The sequence below is a fragment of the Leuciscus leuciscus genome, assembly GCF_965113295.1.
Source record: "Leuciscus leuciscus genome assembly, chromosome: 23".
Classification (NCBI taxonomy): domain Eukaryota; kingdom Metazoa; phylum Chordata; class Actinopteri; order Cypriniformes; family Leuciscidae; genus Leuciscus; species Leuciscus leuciscus.
In genome coordinates this window covers 9,268,505-9,292,984 of record NC_138747.1, presented here as the reverse complement: position 1 = coordinate 9,292,984, position 24,480 = coordinate 9,268,505, and the positions used below count along the sequence as shown (strand labels likewise).

At 36.1% G+C, this 24,480-nt stretch overlaps 3 protein-coding genes across 13 annotated transcripts in view; 1 reads left to right on the top strand and 2 right to left on the bottom strand.

Moving 5' to 3' along the window:
- Window positions 1-5,008, bottom strand: part of map4k3a (mitogen-activated protein kinase kinase kinase kinase 3a) — a 65,498-nt gene extending 60,490 nt beyond the window's left edge. For all 4 annotated transcript variants that reach the window (XM_082155134.1, XM_082155136.1, XM_082155135.1 and 1 more), the window contains exon 1: window positions 4,728-5,008. In XM_082155134.1, the coding sequence (XP_082011260.1) occupies window positions 4,728-4,826 (99 nt within the window). In that variant the 5' untranslated portion in view covers window positions 4,827-5,008. The remainder of the gene's footprint in view (window positions 1-4,727) is intronic.
- Window positions 5,009-8,247: 3,239 nt separating this feature from the next.
- On the top strand, window positions 8,248-16,090 carry tmem178a (transmembrane protein 178a). Its single transcript, XM_082155697.1, has 4 exons — window positions 8,248-9,309; window positions 12,044-12,157; window positions 13,869-14,006; window positions 15,618-16,090. The coding sequence occupies exons 1-4, from the start codon at window positions 8,898-8,900 to the stop codon at window positions 15,857-15,859; spliced, it is 906 nt and encodes a 301-aa protein (XP_082011823.1). The 5' UTR covers window positions 8,248-8,897; the 3' UTR covers window positions 15,860-16,090.
- Window positions 16,091-18,184: 2,094 nt separating this feature from the next.
- Window positions 18,185-24,480, bottom strand: part of slc8a1a (solute carrier family 8 member 1a) — a 54,430-nt gene continuing 48,134 nt past the window's right edge. For all 8 annotated transcript variants that reach the window (XM_082155619.1, XM_082155621.1, XM_082155618.1 and 5 more), the window contains 2 exons: window positions 22,106-22,378; window positions 18,185-21,088 (listed from right to left, as the gene is read on the bottom strand). In XM_082155619.1, the coding sequence (XP_082011745.1) occupies window positions 20,712-21,088; window positions 22,106-22,378 (650 nt within the window). In that variant the 3' untranslated portion in view covers window positions 18,185-20,711. The remainder of the gene's footprint in view (window positions 21,089-22,105; window positions 22,379-24,480) is intronic.

Below are 24,480 nucleotides of genomic sequence, written 5' to 3'. Positions count from 1 at the left end.
GCAAACTCGTGCAGTGAGAAGCCAAACTTCCAGTGAGAGAAAGGAATTTGTGTCTCTACAGGAGGCCAGGAAAAAGAATCAACACATACAAAGTCACAAACACGCACGAATAGCGAGAGATTTGCTCCAACAATCGTCTTTCCACAGCAAACTCCTGAAAGAGAAGCGATGAATTCTGCCTCAAAGCATTACACCTCAGGGCAGAGTTTAGACTCGCACTTATTCTTTTACCGATGAGTTTCTCACTCTCGCTTTCGTCCTCACACATATGGATCCCTTTGCTTTCTTTCCGTCGTTTGATGCCGATTCCTCAGGCCGTGGACATAAAAATGGAATCAATACAAAACCACTCGAATGCAGGGAAGCCACAGAACTATCAAAATAGCCCCACCAAGGCTTGACACAAAGCCAATATATACTGATTAAACTGGGTAATTAGTCATATCCCTACCCTTGACGCAGTAGGCTTTTTGTTCAATGCTTACTTTTGCTCAATCAATACTTTACATCTCTGTATGCTTTCAGGCCCTTTAAAATCCATCAGGTGCATGCTGGCATTACATTTATTTCAAACAGTTACGAAAAACAGGCAGACCCAGTAGACAAACAACCAGGAAAAACACCTGTTGACAACAGTATGGTATTTAAATCAGCAAACCGTGCTGAAGCTAATGTCCTGTTTTGAATAAAATAGATCAAGGATTAGAGATAGTCAAATATTTAAAATATTTAAATTCTGTCATCTTTTACTCACCAAACCTGTATGACTTTTCTTCACACAAAACATTTTTGTTGATAAATGTCTTTTTTTTTTTTCATACAATGAAAGTCAATGGGGTCCAATGTTGTTTCGGAAACCGTTGATTTTCATTGCATGGACAAAAAACATTTATATTCATCAAAATGTCTTTTTTGTTCCACCGATGTTCATACCTGTTTGAACGTTTGGAACGACAAGAGAAAGATTTTGGGGTAAACTTTCCTTTTAAGTAGGCTTGCTGTGCGATAGTCTGTAGGACTAAAAAGTAAAAAGAAGCTAAAGACGCTAAAGTAGCGACAGCTCCATTCTTCCGTATTGAGACATAGGCCTACATCTGAGTGAAATGGATTATTGAAAAAGAAAAAGAAAACAATGGCGGTTGGGGACTTAGTTCTATGAGCTGGTTGTTAATTCAATTGGATGAAAGCAGAACGCAAGCTTGAGGTCGACTGTAAGAAAGGGGTGGGGTTTAAGCGAATGAAATGACTGAAGAAGTGCGGCATATATCACCAAAAAGAGGTCTGACATTTTCCCAGAAAATCGAGTTATGATACAATTTAAGAAGTGAAAAAAAAATAAACATATCCAAGAATGTATTGTTCACAATAGGATCAGTAACATGCATGTACATTTACATTTACATTTAGTCATTTAGCAGACGCTTTTATCCAAAGCGACTTACAAATTAGGACTGTAGAATATAGGGTAAATTTTAATTTAAGTTTAACCATCTTTTGTCATCACTATCATTAGAAGTCTTAAACATTTGGACATTATATGGTAATTTACCATCATTTTCATATGCGACTACATTAGGGTGACCATACGTCCTGTTTAACCAGGACATATCTGGCCAGGATTTCGAGATCGCCCAAAATGCCCGGGATTCGGCTTTTGCTTTCTACAGTCACCATTCATTATGTTTACATTATTACGTTATTTGACACTGACACGTACGTGCCAGCTTTGCAGGTCATGCATTCTGATTCACACGGATCCCGATCGAGACGAAAACACAGGAATTTTCTTAGCAATGCTAGAACGCACATCAACCGATCACTTGTTTAGTGTTCATGTAAACACTACATTCAGATTAACCAATCGGAAATAATTCAGTACTACTGAATCAAAAGGTGTACATGTAAACAAAATGAATGGCGACGAGAAAGCAAAAGCCGAATCGCGGATATTTTGGGCGATCTCGAAATCCCGACCGGACATGACCTGGAATATGGTCACCCTAGACTACATGCACCAATCAATCAAGAGTTCATTCAAATTGGTTGCAAACAGCTAAAAAAAAGCATTATCACACAAATTCTGTTCATAACTTTCTAGACTGCATGATTGACTCAATAAAAAATGAATTACAGTCAACTACCATATAGAGGCCACATCCCCACCAATATTCAGAATATCAGTCAATCAATATGCGTTTCTAAATGACCGTCTCCTCCAATCTAGAATATTCGGTTACCTTTTTGATTACAGTTGATTATCAAGGAAAAACACCCAAGGACTGTAAATAACTACATGTCTGTAGATGCACTGCACTCAATGCTGTTAAACCAGACAGTAGCCAACATAATCTGTTATCATCTGTTATCTAAAATCCTTCTAATCAGCATAAACAGAGTTTTACTTAGGCTATCTTTTACATAATCCTAACACGCTCTGTCAGATAAAACAAATATTCTTCTGGCAAATAAAGACTGACATGCTGGTCTTGACTTGAAGATAGGATGAAAGCAGACTAAATACAATTAATTATGTCTATGTGAAATAATTATGTAAAAAGTAGGCCATGTGCAACCCTTCGCTCTTAAAAATAAAGGTTCCAAAAGGGGGCTTTCACAGTGATGCCATGGAAAAAACCTTTTAGGTTCCCAAAGAACCTTTCAGTCAAAAGTTAGGCTATTTAAAAAATAACCCTTTTTTAAGTTAGTGTGCAGAACATTAAAAAAAAATCTAAAGAACCTTTTTCCACTGTAAAGAACATTTTGTGCAGTGGAAAGTTCCATGGATGTTAAAGGTTCTTCAGGGAATTCTAATGAAGAACCTTTATTTTTAAGTGTTGACTGACAGGTGAAAGTCTTGCAGGGTGACACTGACCTACCGCTTAAGCCTCACTCGGATAAAGCCTCGGATAATCCAGCACATTTCACACTACTTGTAAACAACTTCCAAGTTAACCACTCAAGACAACAGCCTCAGTGATCAACTGGCCAGCTGTCACCAAACCGATCTTTCTATAGCTCTTGAGTTAGACTCAGTGACAAGTTGACAACCACAGACATAAGCTGTGATATTACAAGGCCTTCCTCAAATATTTGTCATCTCTTGCACAATTTTGCAACAACTCATGGGAGTGACACTGCAACAAAACCACACAATAATTGTATTCAGTCGTACTCAAACTGAGGTGCAAGAAACTGGGAATAAACCCAACAAGTTGACAGGAAATTATGTCAAATTTGCAAACAGTTAATGAGTGTGTTTACAGAGTTTCACAGATCAGTGTTTTGATGCTACTGCTGTGTTTCTTAAAGGGAAATTAATAATGAATGAGACTGTCATACTGCGAAACATCTACTTTTCTGTTTTAAGGAAGAAAGAAAGCCATATAGTTTTAGAACAAAATAAAACTCAGCAAATTATGACAAAACCTCCATTTTTGAATGAACTGTCCCTTTAAGTAGGGCAAAAGTTAAGATGGTTCGGAAAAGGTGCACTCAGTAAAGCTGTTAAAGAGTATGCCAAAAGTCCTCGGATGGTCTACTATTTCAGGTAGATTTTGGAAGTGTGGATCTGTGCACACTCTAACGGCTAATATTGCCCACAACCCACTGTGCATTGGAGGAGGACTTTAATCAGAATTACAAGGATGAAGAAAAAGTGTTAAATAACTACAAACATGGCAGATGTGTGAGACCGACGGTTGAGTAGAGAGGTTTAGATGAAGAGGTTTGAGTGACTAATAATCCACATTTAACCTGATAAAAATTTGCAAGAACAATATGAACTTTCATAAAAATCCGTTTGGCCATTAACTTTTAAATGCGCCATTATGCAAAAATATAAGGAGAGTTCTCTGCATGAAAGACCCACGACTGTCTGGCACTCTGGCAGGTCAACAAGCTACTTCTTTTCTCTCCAATATGGTAGGAAATGAAATATGGATTATGTACTTTTCCTTCACAAAAAGAGTACATACTTTTAGGGCTTAGCATAAGTAGGTCAATTGGGACACACAGCATTCGTTTTTACTCTGTTCGGCTCTCATTTGTCTCAATAGTACCAGTGATTTAGTACTTTGTTCTGCCACCTTTCGGTCTGGATGCATGAAGTTTGTTTACTAACTGCTGCCGCTTCATAGCAGTTTTTTTTTTCTCTCCGTCTCATACTACACATCCATAAAATGTGCATTCTTGGATTCAACATACTGATATAACGTTACCAGGCTGCGTTGGTACTTTGTACTGCTTGTTTATAGATTCCATTTCCCACTCAGCAATTGCTAAAGCACTATAAAGTAAATACATTATTGTTATTTTTAATTTGTATTAGTAGTAGTAGTCCAAAAACAGCATGACAGGTCTGGTCATGTGATGTCAACATGGCAGTGCCCATGAGGGACCCCCTCCAAGTAAAATTAAACAGCTTTTACTAGAAAAATTATAGGTCTGTAGTCTTCATATCATATTAGTGGACAACATTTTAAATATATTTCTCCATAGTGCTATTCATTTCATTGAATGTAATTTTTTTCATTCTCAAGAAAAATACGGAGTGCACCTTTAAGATTAGTGTCCCAGTCTACTTCAGAGAAGTACAATATTCATGACTGTAGATACAACATTTAAACTACCATATGCCTCACATTGGTTTTATTCTAAAGATAGGGTCCTTTAAATGTGGACTGCACAGTCCAAAAGATGGGCCTTGTTTGTAGAAAACACATTTTTACCTTGTAAACATCCCCGTAGGTCCCGCTGCCTATCCTCTGGATAAGCTCGAAATCCTCTTGCGGATTTCGCCTGGACAGATCGAAACTAGAGTTCATCATGGGGACTCCGGCCTCTGAATATCAATGTTAGATTTGCTGGGAGCCCTGACACGGACGAAAGGAGAAAAACGGACAAAAAATAAACATACGGCGTCAGAAGGGAATCTCAGTCGCAGTACTTCACTAACTTTAACATGGCTTCCCGTGAGCTCCACTGCGCATGCGCTGCGCTCGTAGAGTGGAGAATGTCTGGAATGGGAGGATGAAGACAGGAGGAGGAGGAGGATGGGCTGGATCAGATGACCAGAAGCGCATAGGCACCAGTAGATAACCTGCTTCTTTGAGGAATATTTTACACAAATCGTGTTCGAAACACTCTATTGGAATGTCGTTTTATTTATTTCATTTTCTTCTTTTGAAGTTTATATGACACTGGTTTGATAATTAGTTTGTCTTGTTTTGATATTTATTATTATCTTTAATATAAGGCCTACAGTACACAAATAACTTTTAATTAAAAAGATGTGCTCTTTTGATCCAGTAAAAAGTAAAGAAATAGTTATGAAATAAAAAAAACTTAATTATCCTATTATATAGGCTATACATTAAACAAATAAAACATGTCAATAAAACATAACATAACATATTCATAATAATTTATAACAATACTTTAACTTAACGATGTGATGACTTCATGTATCACATTATTTCATAAGAAAGCAGAAGTATAACTGTCACAGATTTTTTGCTAAGTTCAGATGAATTCACATGCAGAGAGGTCAAAACTTCTACTACAAAAGTCTACTTAGGAAACCGAAAATAGAAACCAAGTATTCAATGTAGTATAGAATAGAATAGAATAGAATAGAATAGAATAGAATAGAATAGAATAGAATAGAATAGAATAGAATAGAATAGAATTTGTTTATGTAAACAGGACACTATATAGTGGCAAAAATTAAAACAGGGGGCAACTGATTTTGATGACTTTATAAAATTTCCTTCCTTGCAAAGCTGTTTCCAGTGAGATTTTGTACAGAAATGTCCCTTTACTGTCAGATCATTGGTTGTAGTTGTTTTACATTTTAGTATTTCGAAATGCATGTTACTTTCTGATCTGTATGTGATGATAACAGTGATGGGTTGTGGTTTTCTACATGGATTTTCTTCATTTCGAGAGTTAAACAAGGCAGTTTGAGCTCTGTTTTCTCACATATATCTCTCCAAATATGTGACAAATCACTGACAGTTGACAGGTTAACAGTTGTCAGGATTCTCCATGTGGTTGACTTACAAAACAGTCTCATACTTCTTCCTCCATCTTCTTCTCTTTCAGCTCAGACAGGATTGTGATTCAGCGCTATTTATTTCCGAATCACAGTGGAGTGTGTGCCAAGAGTGAGCTTCTGAACACATTTGTACTTACACCATGTGGTTGTTATGAAGGTTTTATGAGCCAGGACTATTCAGTCTAATTTATTTCTCAAATGCCAGGCACACATCCAGGATGCAATTTATTGACTGATTATTAAAGCATGCACTGGCACAGATCAAGGTCTCAGCATGACGGCAGTTGTCAAGCAACCAATGCACATACATGGTGTGTATTAGAGAGGTATACTTTCCTGGCTGTTCTAGATATGTTTTCCAACCCATTGTTCAGATTTGTATTGTTTCATTCTTTTGTGTGTCTGTTTATGTAATGCAGTGATAGTGAGGGTTAATTTAATTAGTTTTCTAATCAATCGGTTATCAATTTCTTAATATTTAATAAAAATATGATTGGTTTGAGATATATATTGTTTAGCCTATGTCAATGACCAGATACTGGCCTGGTTCATATATCTGACTAATTTTAATGCACATATGCATATCAATGTCATATACACTCTTAAAAATAATGGTTCTTTGTTTTATGGATTTATGCGGAACCTCTTAATTAGTTAATATTTTAGATGAAAAGATCCCAACTCCTTTTGAATTGAAGAATTTGTTTTCTGATATTTTCAACTTTGCAAGCTTGGTCCACTATTAAAAGATTATTTCATTATAAACAACCCTTATTCTCTCCTCGTTGGTAGATGGTTTGTGTCCCAAAATGGGATCATATTTTTTCTCATGGCAACAAGCCGGAATAAATTATATGATCTCTTCTACAAAGGTAAACCCATAACCTTTGATAAGCTCACATTCCATTTCCATATTGCGCAAAAAGATTTATATACATTTTTTAGTTAGACACTATGTTAGCACTAGAAATGGTGAAAATTGTGGTTTTATGAGTATGGGCAGAATAAGCTTATTGATCTTCAAAAATCTTGGAGGAAAAACATTGGGTTTGATATTGACACTGTCTCATGGGAAAATGAAACTATTTCTGTCTGCAACAAATTCAGAGAAATGCAGTTTAATACATCAGGCTTATATGTCACCATAGATGTAGCAAATTTAACAAAAAGGTATACCTAATTGTATGAAGTGCAAATATTCCCCCCTTTTCCATTGTCTGTGGAATGAAATAAGAACTTTTTGGCTTTCAATCTGCAAGCCGTGTCAGACATGTGTTTACTCGGCATTTTTCCTCTTCCCTTTGAGGAACACAAAGACATTGTCCATCCTTTGCTGATGTTGGCCAAGAAGGCCATTATGAACAAATGGGTTGGAGATAGCCCTCCATTATAGGGATTGGTTAGCTATAATAAAGGATCTTATATCTTTAGAAAAAATATTATGAGCAAACTCATGTCATTTAATAACATGTGGAAAGAATCATTGAAGTCTCTAGGGATTAGTGAAGATTCCAGAATGTATTAATGGGACAATTGTTTATAAGGCTACCCTTTGGTTGTGGATGTATACTGGATATTTGTTTGTTGCTTATTGTTTTCCTCCATTGTGTTATAATGAACATACTGCATGTTTATCCCTTTTTTATTATTATCATTATTATTATTAATAATATTATTATTATCATTTGGTTTGATTTTGGTTTGTTTATGGCTTGTGTACAACACACTGGTTGTTTTTGATTGACGAGGACAATATCAATAATTTTTTTTAATAAAATAAAATAAAGGTTCTTAACTGTCATTAATGGTTCGATGAAGAACCTTTAACATTCATGGAACCTTTCCATTCCACAAAAAGGAATGTGGAACAAGGTTCTTTAGATTATTCAAATGTTCTTCACACTAAGAAAAAAAAATTTTTTTTAAGAACTGTTCACAGAAAGATAATTTGGGGAACTCAAAAATGGTTCTTCTATGACATCACTGTTACCCCCCTCCGCTACTCCCAACACCCATTCTAACCTTTATTTTTAAGAGTATTTTGACCTTGTTATGAAAGTCATGATTTGGTCAGGTTCAATGGACTCTTAACTCCAAAATATTGTGTAAACTCATGTATTCGAGGGAATGTTAAAAAAAGTAAATAAATCAAACTACTTGTAAAATATGGTTGGCTATAATGTTATTAAACATGGATGCAAGTATTGCATTAAAAGATTGATCATTGTTATCATATCAGACATTGACCCTAAATAGCTACCTTTGTTACTAGAACATTCTGGAAAACATTTATTAAGAATATTTTGCAGTCTAATCAAGTTCTTAATTTGTTTTTTCCCTTTGCATAATGGTCTTCTGCTGCATTGATGTTTGCCTGATCAAACTGTAGTCACCATCATCATCACCATCATCATCATCATCATAACAGTTCAGTCGCGCGCTTGCAGGAAACCGCCTTGCCTGTATCCTTGACACACCCATAGCTATTGTTGGCACAGTAGGCGCGCGACAACCTTGACATTCCCACACGCGCGTTCAGTTGCACGATGAAATCTTGGTCTACGTGGATGCATCATCCTTTTCAGGAAAAAATAAAGTAAGACAAGCGGCTACTGCGGATAAAGGAAGATGGACAAACGCCGAACGGAGTGCAGTTAAACACACACGCACGGCCATCGCGCATCCCATACAGATGCCCACAGTACCGCACGCTCAGACACACTCCGCTCATTCACCTGTAATGACAGATCGCTGCTCAAAGCGGCGCATTGTCCCGGAATAAGGCGAGGAAAGTACGCTTCATGTGAGAGATGACTGAGTGAGTTGCGCGGATGTTGGAGACATGGAGAAACGGGCTCTTGTAACGGCGATCAGCTTGTCCATGAGCCTGTTCGCGCTCATGCTTCTGGTCACGGCGATCTTTACCGACCACTGGTACGAAACCGATACCAGGAGACACAAGGAGAACTGCGACCAGTACGGCTCGGAGTCCAACGACCAGAAGAACAGGGAGATGCCCATCTATCACCTGCCTTTGGTGGACAGTGGGAATGCGAAGCGCAACCTGGCTCCAATGAAGCCCATCCATGTAGGGAGTCGAGAGGAGGAACTGTTGGAGAACTGGAGGGCGATTTTGGGCATGGGCATTTTGGAGACGGAGTGCGGGCGCCCGCTCTTCTCCACCTACTTTGGACTTTGGAGGAAATGCTACTTCCAGGGAATGGACGGGGATATTGACAAACTCATTTTTAAGGGTAAGACCTGGGTGGAAAGTTCATTTAAACGAAAAAAAAATAAATAATAATCCACTGAGCACAAAATATTGGCTTCTGGCTAGCTGAGAACCGGTTCTGTTTTTTTTTAAATAGCTATCCTACCAGAAACGAACAATATTGATGAAGTTCAGTTCTGTTAGGGTTCTCAAATCTGTATTCTTTCTACAGATACATTAACCTTACAGTGTTTTCTGCATTGAATCTACATCGCGAACAAACACGCGTGACTAGTGTTATCCGATTCTCGAACGCATGACTCTTATGAATCGGTTCCTTGTAGTTGAATCAAAACAGACAGCGGCACTAGTGTGGTTCGATTCCCGAACGAATGATTCTAATGAGCCGTTTCCTTTCAGAGGATGAAACAGACAGCGTGACCACAGAAGTCAGATTACCGAAATTTTTTTTTTTATGAGCTGGTTCTTTTCAGCGAATCAGAACACGCTATTAGTTTTAATCCGAAATTGTTAGGCTATAAGAATCGTGACACGTTTAAATTAGTCCAGTCAGCTTCTGACTGGTTATTTAGCGTATTTGATCACATGCATTTAAAGATGCTATCTGAATCTTATTGTGACAAGTAGTGCATTAATAAATTAATGTTTTTTTTTTATTTAATTTTATTTTTATAAAATGTTTGGATTGCATTGCCTAATTATGCCGGCTCTATAAAGAGAAAAACAGAGTGAATAGGAAAAAAGTGTTTTCGAGATTATCTCATCATTCCAAATAGCCTATTTCTTTCTGGGGGGAAATGGTTAATATTAAGTGATTGAATTGTTAAATCCTTGGCATTGCCATCGGCCGTTCTGGCTGTGTGATAGACGCTTTTGAGTGTGCAGGCTTTGTATTTGTCAATGATGATGATGATGATGATGATGATGGTCTGCATGGTGTGTTGCGTCAAAAACATAGGTGAGTGTGGATGAATGTAGCCGCTTATGCATAATCGTTTCCTGGAAGAAATATCGATTTAATCCTTTTTGTTCTGACACTTATCCAAACTTAAGCTTAATGGACTTTTTGCTGACACTAGTGCCTGACATTTTTTGTCTCTCTCTTGACCTGTTTATTTTACTGCAAAGGCACTTTCTGCAAATCAATTTCATGCATGATAGATCTCAACAGAACAAAACTTTATTAAATTGCCAACCAAGCCAGCTGGTTCGCTAAAGTTTCATTTGAAAGAGTCTCAAGGTGAAAAAAAGCACAGGAAATGAGTGATGATGATTCATAGTCAATACAGATTACAGAGATCTGATCATGTCAAGATTAAAAGCGGAAGCTGTGTGCCACCTTGCATTCAAATCAAGCCCAAAGCCACAGATCACTTGACCTTCAGCACCCAGGCTTTGATTTGTGCCACAGTCTATTACTGTGAGTCCCCGAATCAGCCCATCAAAGAAGAAAGGCACTCTAAAGAGCTTCTCATCAGATTACAATGCCAACCGGAAGATCAAAATTCCCTTTATTTCTGCTCCTCATTTGTGACTTGATGTTAGTGATATTTATATGTACAATTACGAGTACAATTTATTATAAAATAATTATTATTCCATTTCATGACAGTATTAGAACTATGATTACAACCCACAGATCAGCATTTTTTAAATACTGTATTTTTTTATTATTAAGTATGTAAAAATATATATAGGCCTATATGTAAAAAACAAAAATTTTTGGTTCTAACATATTGTTCTAATAATATGTGTGTATATACATACATTTAAATTTATTACAATTTAAATTAATTGTTATTTAAAAAAATCTTTATTCTATGAAAATATATCGTATGTATGTATATGTGTGTGTGTGTGTGTGTGTGTGTGTGTGTGTGTGTGTGTGTGTGTGTGTGTGTGTGTGTGTGTGTGTGTGTGTGTGTGTGTGTGTGTGTGTGTGTGTGTGTTTTAAAAATATATATCTCAAAATGTTTTATTAGCTAGAAAGTGTGGTTCGTATAAGAGCAATCTCTAAAAGAAATCTCTGACATTTAAAAAAAAAACCTTTGGCAGTAATAGGCAAAGTCATGGGAAACTGGTCAACAGGTTGGGAATAGTAGTTTTAGTATTCATATGAAAACATGCATGGCTGCAACTTAATTTCTCTGTGAGAAAACCTACAGAGTTGAATTCATTAGTGAATACAGAAGTGCACATCTAGCCTTTTTTGAGGTTTCTCACTGGCTTGGCTCTGAATTAAATGTAGTCAGTTCAGAGAAGGCTCATTTCAATTTCACCCACACGTTTTTTAAGAAACTGATCGGATCTAGCCCGACTGAATTCATTGTGTCATGTCGCAGACCGTAACCCAGACAGTGTCTTTTTACTTTACTATGCATCTCAGCTTCGCTGCATGATTACTGCAGTCTTTACTCAGCTCACAACGCCTGCCAAATCTGTGGGGTATGGTGTGAACCCAGGCAGAAATAATGACAGAAGGTCACTCTGTCGGGGAGGCGGTGTTTCAGCAGTGCTTGGCTCTATACTTGTTCTTGGCCCAGTGCAGGAACGTCCAGGGAAAGACAAACAAAACCAATAAAGTAGCAGAGATTAGTACACTGCAAGGATTTTAAGGTGAAGCAAGAAGGGGTTTCTTATGAACAACTAGTATCAGATGCCAGAAGATTTGGGAGGGATTTCATTGGTAAGACCTTTACAAAGCTGTATCTTAAGGGCAGAATTTGTCCTAAAAAAAGTGTGTGATCCCTGTGCAGGTATTGCAGAACGATGCACATCTGTCAAGTACCATTTCTCCCAACCCATTAGACTCAGGAACATCCCTCTCAACCTGACAAGGACCATACAGCAGGACGAGTGGCACCTCTTACGTAAGTCTCCCAAAGCTTCCTCGCTGCCTTGTGTAGCTCTTGATATGCGTTGAATGTTAAGCAGTGCATGCAAGCTGAAGTTAAGTGTGCTTTGCATAGTGAAAACTGTGCAGTGCAATACTATGTAAAAATACAGAAGGATGATGGGAAAGTACGCCTGCCGTGGAAGTATTTGCTCTGACAATGATTTGATTAGGATTCTTTACTATTTCAGTTAATTTATTTATAATGTGCTTATTGTCAATGCACATTGTATATTAGAAGCTGTACTGAACTGAATGACTATACTGAGGATCTTTTAACAAGTAAAAATAGAAAGAAAATAGTATTTGACAGGAAATTAACATGTTATTTGGTATTAGCACGCTGTAAAAAGTGATCAGTTGACTTAACTTAAAAAGTGAGGAAACCCGTTGCCTTAAAATTAAGTTATGTGAACTTGACAATTCCATTTAACTTATTTTTTAAAAATTACGCATTAAGTTTATTTACTTAAGGCAACGGGTTTCATCACTTTTTTAAGTTAAGTCAACTAATCACATTTTACAAAATATAACAGATTATTAAACTCAATATAATCAATGCATTTCATTTTCATTGATTGATATTTATGGAGTGGAAAATAAAAACAGGCCTATTATAAATATTTATGTTAACATTATCTACATTATCTTCAAATGGGGTTCTTATTTTTTTAACATCAACATTTATGCCAAAAAGGTTAGCCTAAGGCAAAATGTCTTAAATTATGACATTATACTTTCATGTTTAACGGGTTATTTATAAATTTTTTGTAGTGATAAAGTATTTTTTAATTCATAAAATGTAATCAAAATTAATTAATTAAAACTAAATCCATGTAAAATGGTCCCATGATGGAAACGATTCTGAAACGCCTGACAGAATATAGAACCTTTTCTTCTGAAAGTGATTACGTTTTCTTTTTTACCCATAAAACATTAAACTTTGGTGTATTTATTTAAATGTACAAGTTTTTCTCTTCTGGAAAAACTGCCCAAAAACCAATGAAATGCTCTAAACAAGTCAAATGCTCTCTAGAATGCCATCAGTTAGCAATAGCAAATAGGGGTTCACAACTGTGACTTTAACTAAAGGTATACTGGCAATTGTAAAAAAGGGCAGAGCCTTAAAATTATAAGATAGACATACCATTGGGTGCTATTGTTCCTTTCCACAATAAGAATACAGCTCATGTGTTTTGTGCTAATGCGGTTATTGCATTTCCTGTCATTAATATGCAATCATAACCTTTTCTTGCATCTCCATGATAAGATTATGTGCCCCACGGTACTGTTTTGTGCACACAAACTTGGTCAAATGTCATTTTCTGTTGGAAGGAATGTTATTAGCTCTTGTGATGTTGTAACATGGCAAGTCTCAAGGGAGCTTGCAAGCCTTAATTACAGCCCTCGTTAAAATGCCTCCTAATTAAGCTTTTCTTCCTCCATGCATGCGTCCCAATCAGATTCTATAATGTGATTCAATGTGATATACCTCCAAATTAAACTTACTGAATCAATTTCTGCATTGATCAGCAACTCCAAAACTTTGCATGGAACCAGAAGCGACTGAGCCCACACAGCTCAGTGAAAGTTCCTAATAATAAGGTGTTACCCATAGCTATATAGTGTGAGTTGTTGGCTAAGTGGGTGGTAGTTATGGAAACAGTGTGTTTTTCTGTGGTGTTCAGATCTGCGGCGCATCACAGCAGGGTTCTTGGGCATGGCTGCTGCCGTAATGCTGTGTGGAAGCATTGTGGCCGCCGTGGGATTTTTCTGGGAGGAAAGCCTCACCCAGCATGTGTCTGGACTCCTGTTCCTCATGGCAGGTAAACAATTCTACTTATTCGGACTTATAAATCTAACTTTCTCCTCTTTTTCCTTGGCTACTTGTTACTCGTTTTGCCAAGTCGCACGCTTTCTCGTAGGTGGTTCTCTTTCCTTTCCAAGTTGTTGTCTACCTTGTTCATTCTCCCACGTCTCTCCTTCTGTCTTATTTCCCTTGTCTTGTTGCTATATATATATATATATATATATATATGCGTGTGTGAGCAAGACGAGAAATATATATGTATATATTATATGTATATATTAGTAGTGGGGATTTTTCAGTGACTCTTTTCGTAGGTCACATCATTACACCAGTAGGTGGCGGTAAATTAATGTTTTTGTAAGTGAATTTCCACTGAAATTTGGACGTACTACATCCGCCATGTTGTTACTGTCACGTGAACAACCAGAGTCAGTTGCGTCGCTTCACTTCTATTCATAAATCCCCTCCCGCGGACTCACAGGATAGTAAAGTGTCCATGGATGTGCACTTCAGAATCTCTCCGAAAGGAGTAGGTAATTCAGCGACTTTTGGAATACTATATATTCCGACAAACTACTCTTTTGGCGTACTGTTTTATACATACTATATAGTAGGGAAGTATTCGGTTTTGGACGCAGCGTCATTCTATCTATATTCGTAATATATAGAACATCCTTTTTTAATAATACTAGACAGTATGCAATTTCAGATTCACAACATTCTATATTGTGTTATATATATGTGTGTATTCATAATGTGTGTAGTATGAATGAAATTAATCTAGACATGATACATTCGTCATGTTGTCTTTGTCATGTGACCTACAGCGTCAGTTGCGTCGCTTCACTGCCATTCACAACTTCTCTTCTGTGGCCTCATAGTGTTCATCAGATGCACACTTTTGACGCATTTTGTTTTTCGCCTGCCATATAGAAGGGAATACGCATATTTGGATGCAGTTCCTATCTTTACACCCAAGTCAATGAATCATTCATTCAACTGATTCCTTCAGAAATGTGGCCATAGCCTTGTGGACATCTGACATGCAGTGCAGCGGTCCCAGCTCGAGGTCCTTTCCTGATCCTGTTCCCCTCTCTCCTCCCATTGCTTCCTGTCTCCTCTACACTGTTCTATCTAATAAAGGCAAAAAATGGGGCCAAAAACATAACTTTTTGGATAAGCAGTCTCAAAAAAGCGTGTCTAAAATTCAAAATTAGCTGTGTCTAAATACAGTATGCCCACATACTAGTATACAAAAAATCAGTAAACCAAAATAGTATGTCCGATCTATCTATCTATCTATCTATCTATCTATCTATCTATCTATCTATCTATCTATCTATCTATCTATCTATCTATCTATCTATCTATCTATCTATCTATCAACTAAAACCAATAATCATTTTGAATAAATATTAAGAAATTTTTAACTGATTTGTTAGAAAAATCACTAAAACAAACAACCCTCTCTGGGCTATCACTGCATTACATAAATAAACAATAATTCCTCCAATTATAATTCCTCTCTCACTCTTTTTATATCACATGAGGTGAAGAGTTCATTTGTTTTTGTTTTCTTCTTCTCATGTGTTGGATCAGTAACCTCAAAGGTTCTTCTTTCCCACAGGAATCTTTTGCACAATCTCACTGTGCACCTACGCAGCCAGTGTCTCATATGACCTATCCAGGAACCCTCCTTTCATCTACGGTCTGCCCGGTGACGTAGACCACGGGTACGGATGGTCCATCTTCTGTGCATGGGTCAGTCTGGGCCTAACAGTGGCGTCAGGTTGCATCTGCACAACTTATCCCTTCTTGAGCCGCACAAAGGCTCTCCGCTCCAAAACGGCAAGGGAGTCATCTGTATGAGCGCCCCCTGTGGCCTGGAGGACTCGGCAAAACATTAATCAGCACTTGGCGCTTTAGGAAAACAGATTCAAGTGGGACTTCATGCTGTATGGTGCAGTTTTGAATGTCTTGTAGATTTCTGATCCCTGCTCTTTTGAGATGTCTTGATCAAGACTGTTGGATTTCCTGTGTGTCTTCTACACACATTTGCTAACAAATCTCACACACATAAAAAAAGAAAATACACACAAATATACAGTATGTGTGCATATAATGAACAAAACCTTTGATTGAATGGATATGTGTATGTTTTTGGGTTGTTGTGATGCAGTCATTCTCTGGATCAGGTGACACTTAGGATCTGAGCCACAGTTTTTTATGCAAACCATCTGAAATTCAAATGATTGCTCTGATCATGGTCAGTATTATTTTTTTATTATGTGATTAAAGCATATGTTTTCGGTTTCCCAACCACGTGCAAATGGATACAAGTCGACTAACCATTGGCTCAAAAAAACTAAAGCTGACATTTCAAATTAAAAAACAGCTAAAGAATTCAATCAGGGATGAACAGGACGCTTCATGTCACCGTTGTCACCACATCAGACAAATGTATAAAGGCATGATTGCATATAGCCTATATCACCTTTGGGTAACAGCTGGTGGCCGATATTCAAAAAGATTGAAAAATCAAAGAGATTCGAGAAGTCTTGAGATCTAAGATGTGGATATGCAATTTCGTGATTGGATGAAATGTCTCTGAAGATTCCGAACTTGAACGCAATCGTAATATGGCAGCATGCTTAAAGTGGATGCTCTCGAATACCAGCCTCGCTCATGAAAGGCCTCTCATGACGTCACGTCATTACTGAAAATACAATTCCTTCAGTTCTACGAAGCAACACTAATATGAAGCGACGAGGATTATATTAAATGCAGGATGTTGTTTTCCAAACTGAGCCAAAAACAGTAACATATCCCTGACACTGTACTGTTTGCCTCAAAACTTCTACTGTGTTTCTGAAAGTGTATTGTAAATAAAATATTATAATGATGAAATAAAGGTCTATGAAGAAACCAAACTGTTTCGTGTGAACTTCAGCAGTATTTCGGCTTGTTATACGTGCTATTGTTTTTGTCAGACATATGGTGGCTCATTTTAAGCAGTGCCAGCATGTTTTCTGCTTTCTCTTTTTCAAGAAGAACACTAGGCCACCTGTGCAGAAATATTAAACAATGCCATTATTTCACCTCACATAGCTATTGGCTATGATGTATTATTCAAGAAAAGCAGTTTATAATGAGCAAAACTGAAGCTAAAAAATGATTAGGGTTACACATTTTTGTTGATGTCAATTTTGACACCCAATTTTCCCATTATCTTTTATATTGAGTGCCATGCTGTATATATGGACCATACTGGACTCTCTCTCTCTCTCTCTGTGTGTGTGTGTGTGTATATATATATATATATATATATATATATATATATATATATATATATATATATATATATATATATATATATATATATATATAATATTAAATTTTATTTAACTTTAGTCAATTTAGTACTTCATTTCAAGTCAACATTTTAAGTCTTTCATCTAATATTTATTTTATTTATTTCAGCTTTATTTTAATGAACAACACTGACCTGAAAATATCAGGGAAGTTACAAATTAAAATTTTCAGGCCTGGAAAAGTCATGTAATAAAAATAAAAAGTGCATGCAAATTGTTCTAGTTATGCTCAGCTCTAAATTATTGGTCTAAATGTATAAAATGTACTTAATGCTCTTTGTGAGTAGAAAAATCGCTATTTATTTAATATCCCAGTATTACCATTAATGGAACTTGAATGGTCAAGAGGTGTGGCAGCCCTGTTTATGAAAATGAAGCATTGGTAAAGAATAATTTTCATTATAAAAAAATGGATATGCACTGTAAAAAATTAAGTTATGACAAAATATGTTTTAACATTGCTTTGACTCATCAAAATAAGTTAACCATTTTCAACTTTTTTATGTTTTTTTTTTAAGTCCGTTTCATGTAATTTAAGACTTAAAAATCCAAGTTGATTGAACTTAAAAATTTAAGGCAGCAACATTTTTATTTTTTTGCCTACAATGTGCTGGATTTGTTTTCTTGCAGAATAGGACTTTCAATTATTCTGCCACAAGAGGGCGCCATGTTATCATCAATATTCACATAAACCTTTGTCTAAACTAATTTTGTTGTGGTGGGGAAGAGGGCGGTATCATGGCGGTAACATATTGTGCTTTACCCTTCTGTCAAGTATGCCATAAAAACAAAAAAGGACAAAACTCAAATTGTTGAAACCATAAACAATGTTCCAAATAAAAAGATTGTATTATCATACAGATGACATTAATCAAAATGAAACTTACAGGTATCGAGCACTCGCACAAGCGAGGGAAAACTACTTCAACATATCAGCGAAATATACTGTAAATGAGGCTGGGGGGTCGAGTAAATCGTGCTGGATAGTGCCATCACCCGTGTGTGTGTGTGTGTGTGTGTGTGTGTGTGTGTGTGCGCGCGCACGCGCGCAGTGATATGGCCTGACGAAAAAAAACGTGGAAAAAAATAAGCTTTTACCAGTGCACTCGTGTCCTCAAATGGGTAAAAATAGTCATATATTCAGAATTTTCTATTAGACGACTGAACACTATATACAATAAGTTCATATTCCCAGTGTCTCAGTTGACTTTCTATCATACATGTGTTGTACTGTGATTTACAACAACAACAAATACAGCCTTCATAAAGGGAGAAGTCACAAAAAACAGGAGAGATAACATGCATTCCTCATAAAGTAGTATTAAAAAGAATTAAAACAGATTCTGAACTTGCTTTTGTACAAAGTCAAATTATTTTCTCACAGATCTTTTTGACTTAGACAGATAAGATTTGATTTGATTGTATGTACTAAAACTACTGATACCTGTACTAGAAACGTATGGAAACGTCTCAGAGTTCATGAAAAAAAAACATAATATACAAGTTCGGACACACACAAAATATTGCAGTACATTTAATATTATTTTCAACTGTCCTCAGTAATTGGCTCCTTTATGAAAGTCTGTGGAGTTGAGCTGAGAGACACTGTCCCATGTAACCAGGCTGGAAGGTGGCACAGTGTTTTTTTCTAAATCTATTTTAGGTTACTTGAAAACATTGAACACACTGAATTATGTAAATCTCAAATAAAATCAAGTCAAAGGCTTATAATAGCCTACTCACAAATCCACACTTTTATGCATTAAAATCTGAAGGGGAAAAAAAGTCTCTTGACATCATTCGTTGTTTAAAACACCCGTATGTAGGTCCAAAAAGTGTTCATTGCAGATATGCACTATTTTCATCTTTAACCACAGATATTGAGTTTGTGTACACAATGATTTCTGCTTACTGAACTGCAAAATGTTTCAAGTATATGAATGAGATTTAAAATGACAGTGATTGCATGACCACTGGATCCAGAGTAACAAATTGTTACTCAAAGGTCATTCGTTTTTGTACCATTTTGCCAAATGACATCTTAAATGCCATTGGAATTTTAGATGACATTTGAATCAAATTGAATCTGCTGTTGTCATACAGATTTCAGTCTAAAGGCCCATTCACACCAAGGACGATAACTGTAACAATAACGATAAAAATATAGTTTTTATAATTTTTTATATATATATAATTATAAATGTAAAAGAATAGCAGAGCCCACACCATAACTATAACCATAACAGCACAAAGAAACAATATGGTTGGAATCACTTTCACAACAGTTTTTTCCCACACTGTAAAAATGATTGTTGGTTTAACTTAAAAAAAGTAATTTACCTGGTAGCCTAAAAAATTTGAGTTCATTGAAATAATTATTTTTAGTTAATACAATGAAGATTGGTTTAATAAATAGAAACTAAAAATATTATGTTATCTGAACCACATTAATTGTCTAAGTTGATTTGACAAAAGATAAAAAGCTGTGATAACAAATCAAGATTTTTTTTTTACAGTGCAGCTGATGAACGATAAAAACATTGACAGCCAATCAGAATCCATCCTGCTCCTAAGAGCTCGATTTAAAGCGGCAGACGACAAAACTGCAGCGCAAGCTTATAATAAACAGAACGATATCGTCAGCTGGTGTGGACACTTAATATAGGTAAGGGATAATGTAGAGCGAGGTGGTTGTTATAGCGAATACAACCCCAACAGGCTGATCAGGACCCCGATGCGAAGCGGAGGTAGCCGCTTATTTCATGGCTACCTACCAAATAAATCAATAATTTGACACAAAATATTGATTTAAAAAGGAGTTTGTTGATTTAAAACCGATTGTATTGTTTCCGCCAAAGAAAATTGTCCGTTCCGTCTCTATGGTTAGAATCCTGCGTCCATAGCAACGCTCTGTTTTTCATGGCAACGGTGTGTTATAATTAGCAGCAGTCTGTTATCAAGAAATAACAGACCGCATTCTACATTAGAATCCAACCAAGCCATGTAATAATTATCTTTATTGGTGTGAAAGGGCCTTAAAGCTTAATCACTCAACCAAATCAATAACATTTCCATACTACGTTTTCCCCAAAATCTTATCTTTACTTTAAAATGATGTCAATTTTTAAAAAGCTTCAGAAAGCCCCTTTAGTCCGTCCTTTCTTCTTTGAAGACTAGAATATTCTCGACAGCAGAAACACACGTGTATTCAAACACATACAAAACATACAGTGGATAACACAATAAAACACCTGCAGTCCTCCGCGGCTGCTTTGAACTCTTCTTTTGAACCCTTTCCTCCTGTTTACAAGGATTTTAACGACGAAAATTTACTAAATCTCGTGCCTGATTTAGAAACCCTTGATGATGCAATAGGCCTCCATGGAGGATAAGATGATGTACATCAGCCAGAGACTGAAAAACAACGTTGTGGTCAGGATTTTGGGAGTCCGCGGGCCACCAAGTTCCCCCCCGATCTCGGGCCTGCGGCGGTACATGAGGACGGCGACACAGATGAAGGCAAAGATGGTGAAAAGGGTGACGGAGAATGCCAGCGTGCCGGGCTGCACGCGGAAGTACTCGCCCTTTGCCTGGTGGTACACGGCAGCGATGGACCAGGCCACTCCGATGCCCAGAAAGACGTTCACAGCATTGCTGCCCGTCACATTGCCGATGGAGGCGTCAGCGTACTGATCCTGGGTGGCTGCCACTTTACTAGCGAATGTGTCTGATTTTGAAGAGGTGGTGAGAGAAAGACAGAAAGGAATAAATATTGTCAAGCTGCAAAAACAGCTCCGTCAATAAATGGGTGAATCTTATGAAACTTGTAAAGAACATGTCCTGTTCATATTTTGCCTGGAAATCCAAATAAGGAAATAAGAAATCAAGAGTTTGTGTATAGGAGGTTAAGCTTATTTTTAGGACCATTAAGCATTGTGGACAATATTTTCAAGACATTTAAGCACATTTCCTTCCAAATTGTAATAAAAAAAAAGCATAAATGTGAAATGATCGCATGCATATCTAATCGCATGATATATAATTTATTACTATAAAAATGGTTTATTTGAATAATTATTATTTTAAAGTACTTTTTGTTACCATTAAATTAGGCTGATTTAAATATACATTACCATTCAAAATGTTTTTTTCTTTTATGTTTTTGAAAGAAGTCACTAATGCTTTACCAAGGATGAATTTATTTGATTAAAAAGTAAAAACTTGCAATTTAAAATAACTCTTTAATATTTTAATATATTTTAAAATGGAATTTATTCCTGTGATGGTAATGCTGAATTTTTAGTGTCACATGATCCTTCAGAAATAATTCTAATATGCTGATTTGGTGCTCAAGTAACATTTCTTATTATTAATGTTGAAAACAGTTGTGCTGCTTAATATTTATGTGGAAACTGCGATGCCAGGTAACTGTTTGTGTTGCTATTTTCTTCCTATTTGTTTTTAAAACATTAAAAAAATATATATATATATATATTTTAATTTTTTAATTTTTATTGAAAAATTTTCTTATGCATCTGTCAATCATTTCCAAAATATTTTTATTTATTTTATTTTACGTAATATAAATTATATACATACAGTATAGATAGATAGATAGATAGATAGATAGATAGATAGATAGATAGATAGATAGATAGATAGATAGATAGATAACATTTGGGGGAAACTGTGCTTAGTTGTAAATTCTTATAATTAATTTGATTTTGGAGTGAAATGTGAGTACCTGGTACAGAGGTTCCCAGCGCCACAAACACAACCGCAGTGACAGAGTCTTTCAGGCCAATAGTGCATCCAAAATGGGATGCAATGTCTCCAATGAATGCAGTGAGGACACCAATCATGATGATGGACACGATGAAACACGCCCAGCCGTTCCAGTAGTCAGTGGGCGGCACGAACGCAAACAGAACCTTCCAGAACACAGTCAAGAAGTGCATGACGTAGTCAAAACAAGATGGCATCTTTTCTTCCCCACACTCTTCATCATCATCTGCCCCTGACGACAAGAAAAAGAAGAGGAGATTTAAATTATGGATTGGTTTGTTTGTTTCCTGTGAAGAGACAGGCTGTCCTCTTCCTCTAGGGAACATCAGTGTGTGATAAACACATCGCTGTAACACAAAATAGTCAAAACCAATCAAATTTTAATTGATTTACAGTATATGTGCAGTGTGCACATTATTTTTTTTTAAATCATGTGCCCTCATAATCTTTAATCAAAATAACTTCCCCTCCCTCTGTCAGCGACATCTCTTCTCTTCTCTGAGAAGGGCGGGACAAGCTGTCACTCACATGAGTTCACAGCAACAGCAAACCACAACCATCCAATCAATTACCGAAAAATCCTGCCCTACATTTTTTTTTGCTCAAGAAACCATTTCAGCCCAGCTAATGCCAGGTAACTGTTTGAACAATAAAGCTAGGAATAATAAGAGGCAGTGCTATATTGTGAATGTAAAAGGCAATGTTAGGCACATCACTCAACGGTTAGTCAACATTTACACTGGCACACACACACACACACACACACACACACACACACACACACACAAAAACCCCATAATGATCATTTTAATTAATTATTAAATACATAAAAAACATAATTATTCTTTAAATTAATTTAAATTTATAATCCAATATTTACATTTATTTTACACATATAAATGTATTTTAAGACAACACAGAAAAAAATTATTCATTGAATTGAATTAAAAAATGTATGGTAAGTGCTTGCACACAATTGATTTTAGCTACATTTAAACACATGCATTAAGTTGAACTTAATTTTAGTTCAACTTAATGCATTTGTTTAAATGTAGCTAAAATCAATTGTGTCCAAACACTTACCATAATTTTTTTTATAAAATTCAACGAATAATTTCAGTGAATTATTTATTATTTTACATTTATTTACAGTTTTTTTATATTTAAGAATACTATTATAGATAATTTTTTTTGCACCGTATACATTTTATATTTACGATTAACATTTAATTGTTTTTTCTTTTTTTACATTTAATATTGTAAAAATTTTAAGTTTAGGTGTGCAAGAATTTAGGTAAAAGTGCAACTCTGTCTTTAATGAGAAGAAATGTGAATGATTCTTTTACATAATACAGTATCATCATGACAAAGAAAGTTAATTTTGATTCACAACTGGAGCACTGCAGTGCAGCCCTCTATAAACCGCCTAATGTCTAATTATGAGAAATATTCCCCAGGAATTTAGATTATGATCTCCCTCCCTCTCTCTCTCTCTCTCTCTCTCTCTCTCTCTCTCTCTCTCTCTCTCCTCGTGGCTCAGGCTGCACTAACAAGCTCTGTCAGCTTCAGTCAAGCCTGTCAGAATGAGTGTTTGTGTATGCGTCTGACTGCATGTGCGTGTGTGGCAAGAGTCCCAGAGCTTTGCTTTCCTTATTAATATGTTGTGCTACATGACGAAAGACACTTCAAAAACTGTGCGGACGGAGGGTGAAAGCAAAAGGCCTTGACATTTTAGAGAGACTGGCGCTGGCTTGTGTTTGGTCATGCTCACAATAAGCACGACTGATGGTAGAAGAATTCTGGGTAAAAAAAACAAACATAAGAAACACACTGATGTCTTTTTCCCTGTTAAAGACCGAGTTGCTCTCAAAAACACACAACTTCCGCACACCTAAACTTAACATTTCTTGACAAAAAATATTTGTATATGGTGTGAAAATCTGTAATATTAAATAATAATACTTATTAAAGTTAGAATGTAAATACTGAATTATAAAATTAAAATATAAAAAAAATAATTTATGTTTTTTTCGTGCTGGAACTAATGTTGAAATGTTGACATTGAATGATATGTGAAACAATGCCCATGAAATTCACAATACAGAATCAAGGCCATTATATTGTTCCTGTATCTTTTCGCAGTCTAAGAGTATGAAATTCAACAATTTTTCTCCAAATTTGTGGATGTGACAAAAATATCTACAATGCACATTCGCATCCCATTTTACTTTCATAATGTGACATATTTCCGTACAAAATAAGATGCAAACAGTCTTGGTCAATAAGGTCAAAAAATATGAGAGCTTGGTAAGATTACAGTTAAAAGATTATGAA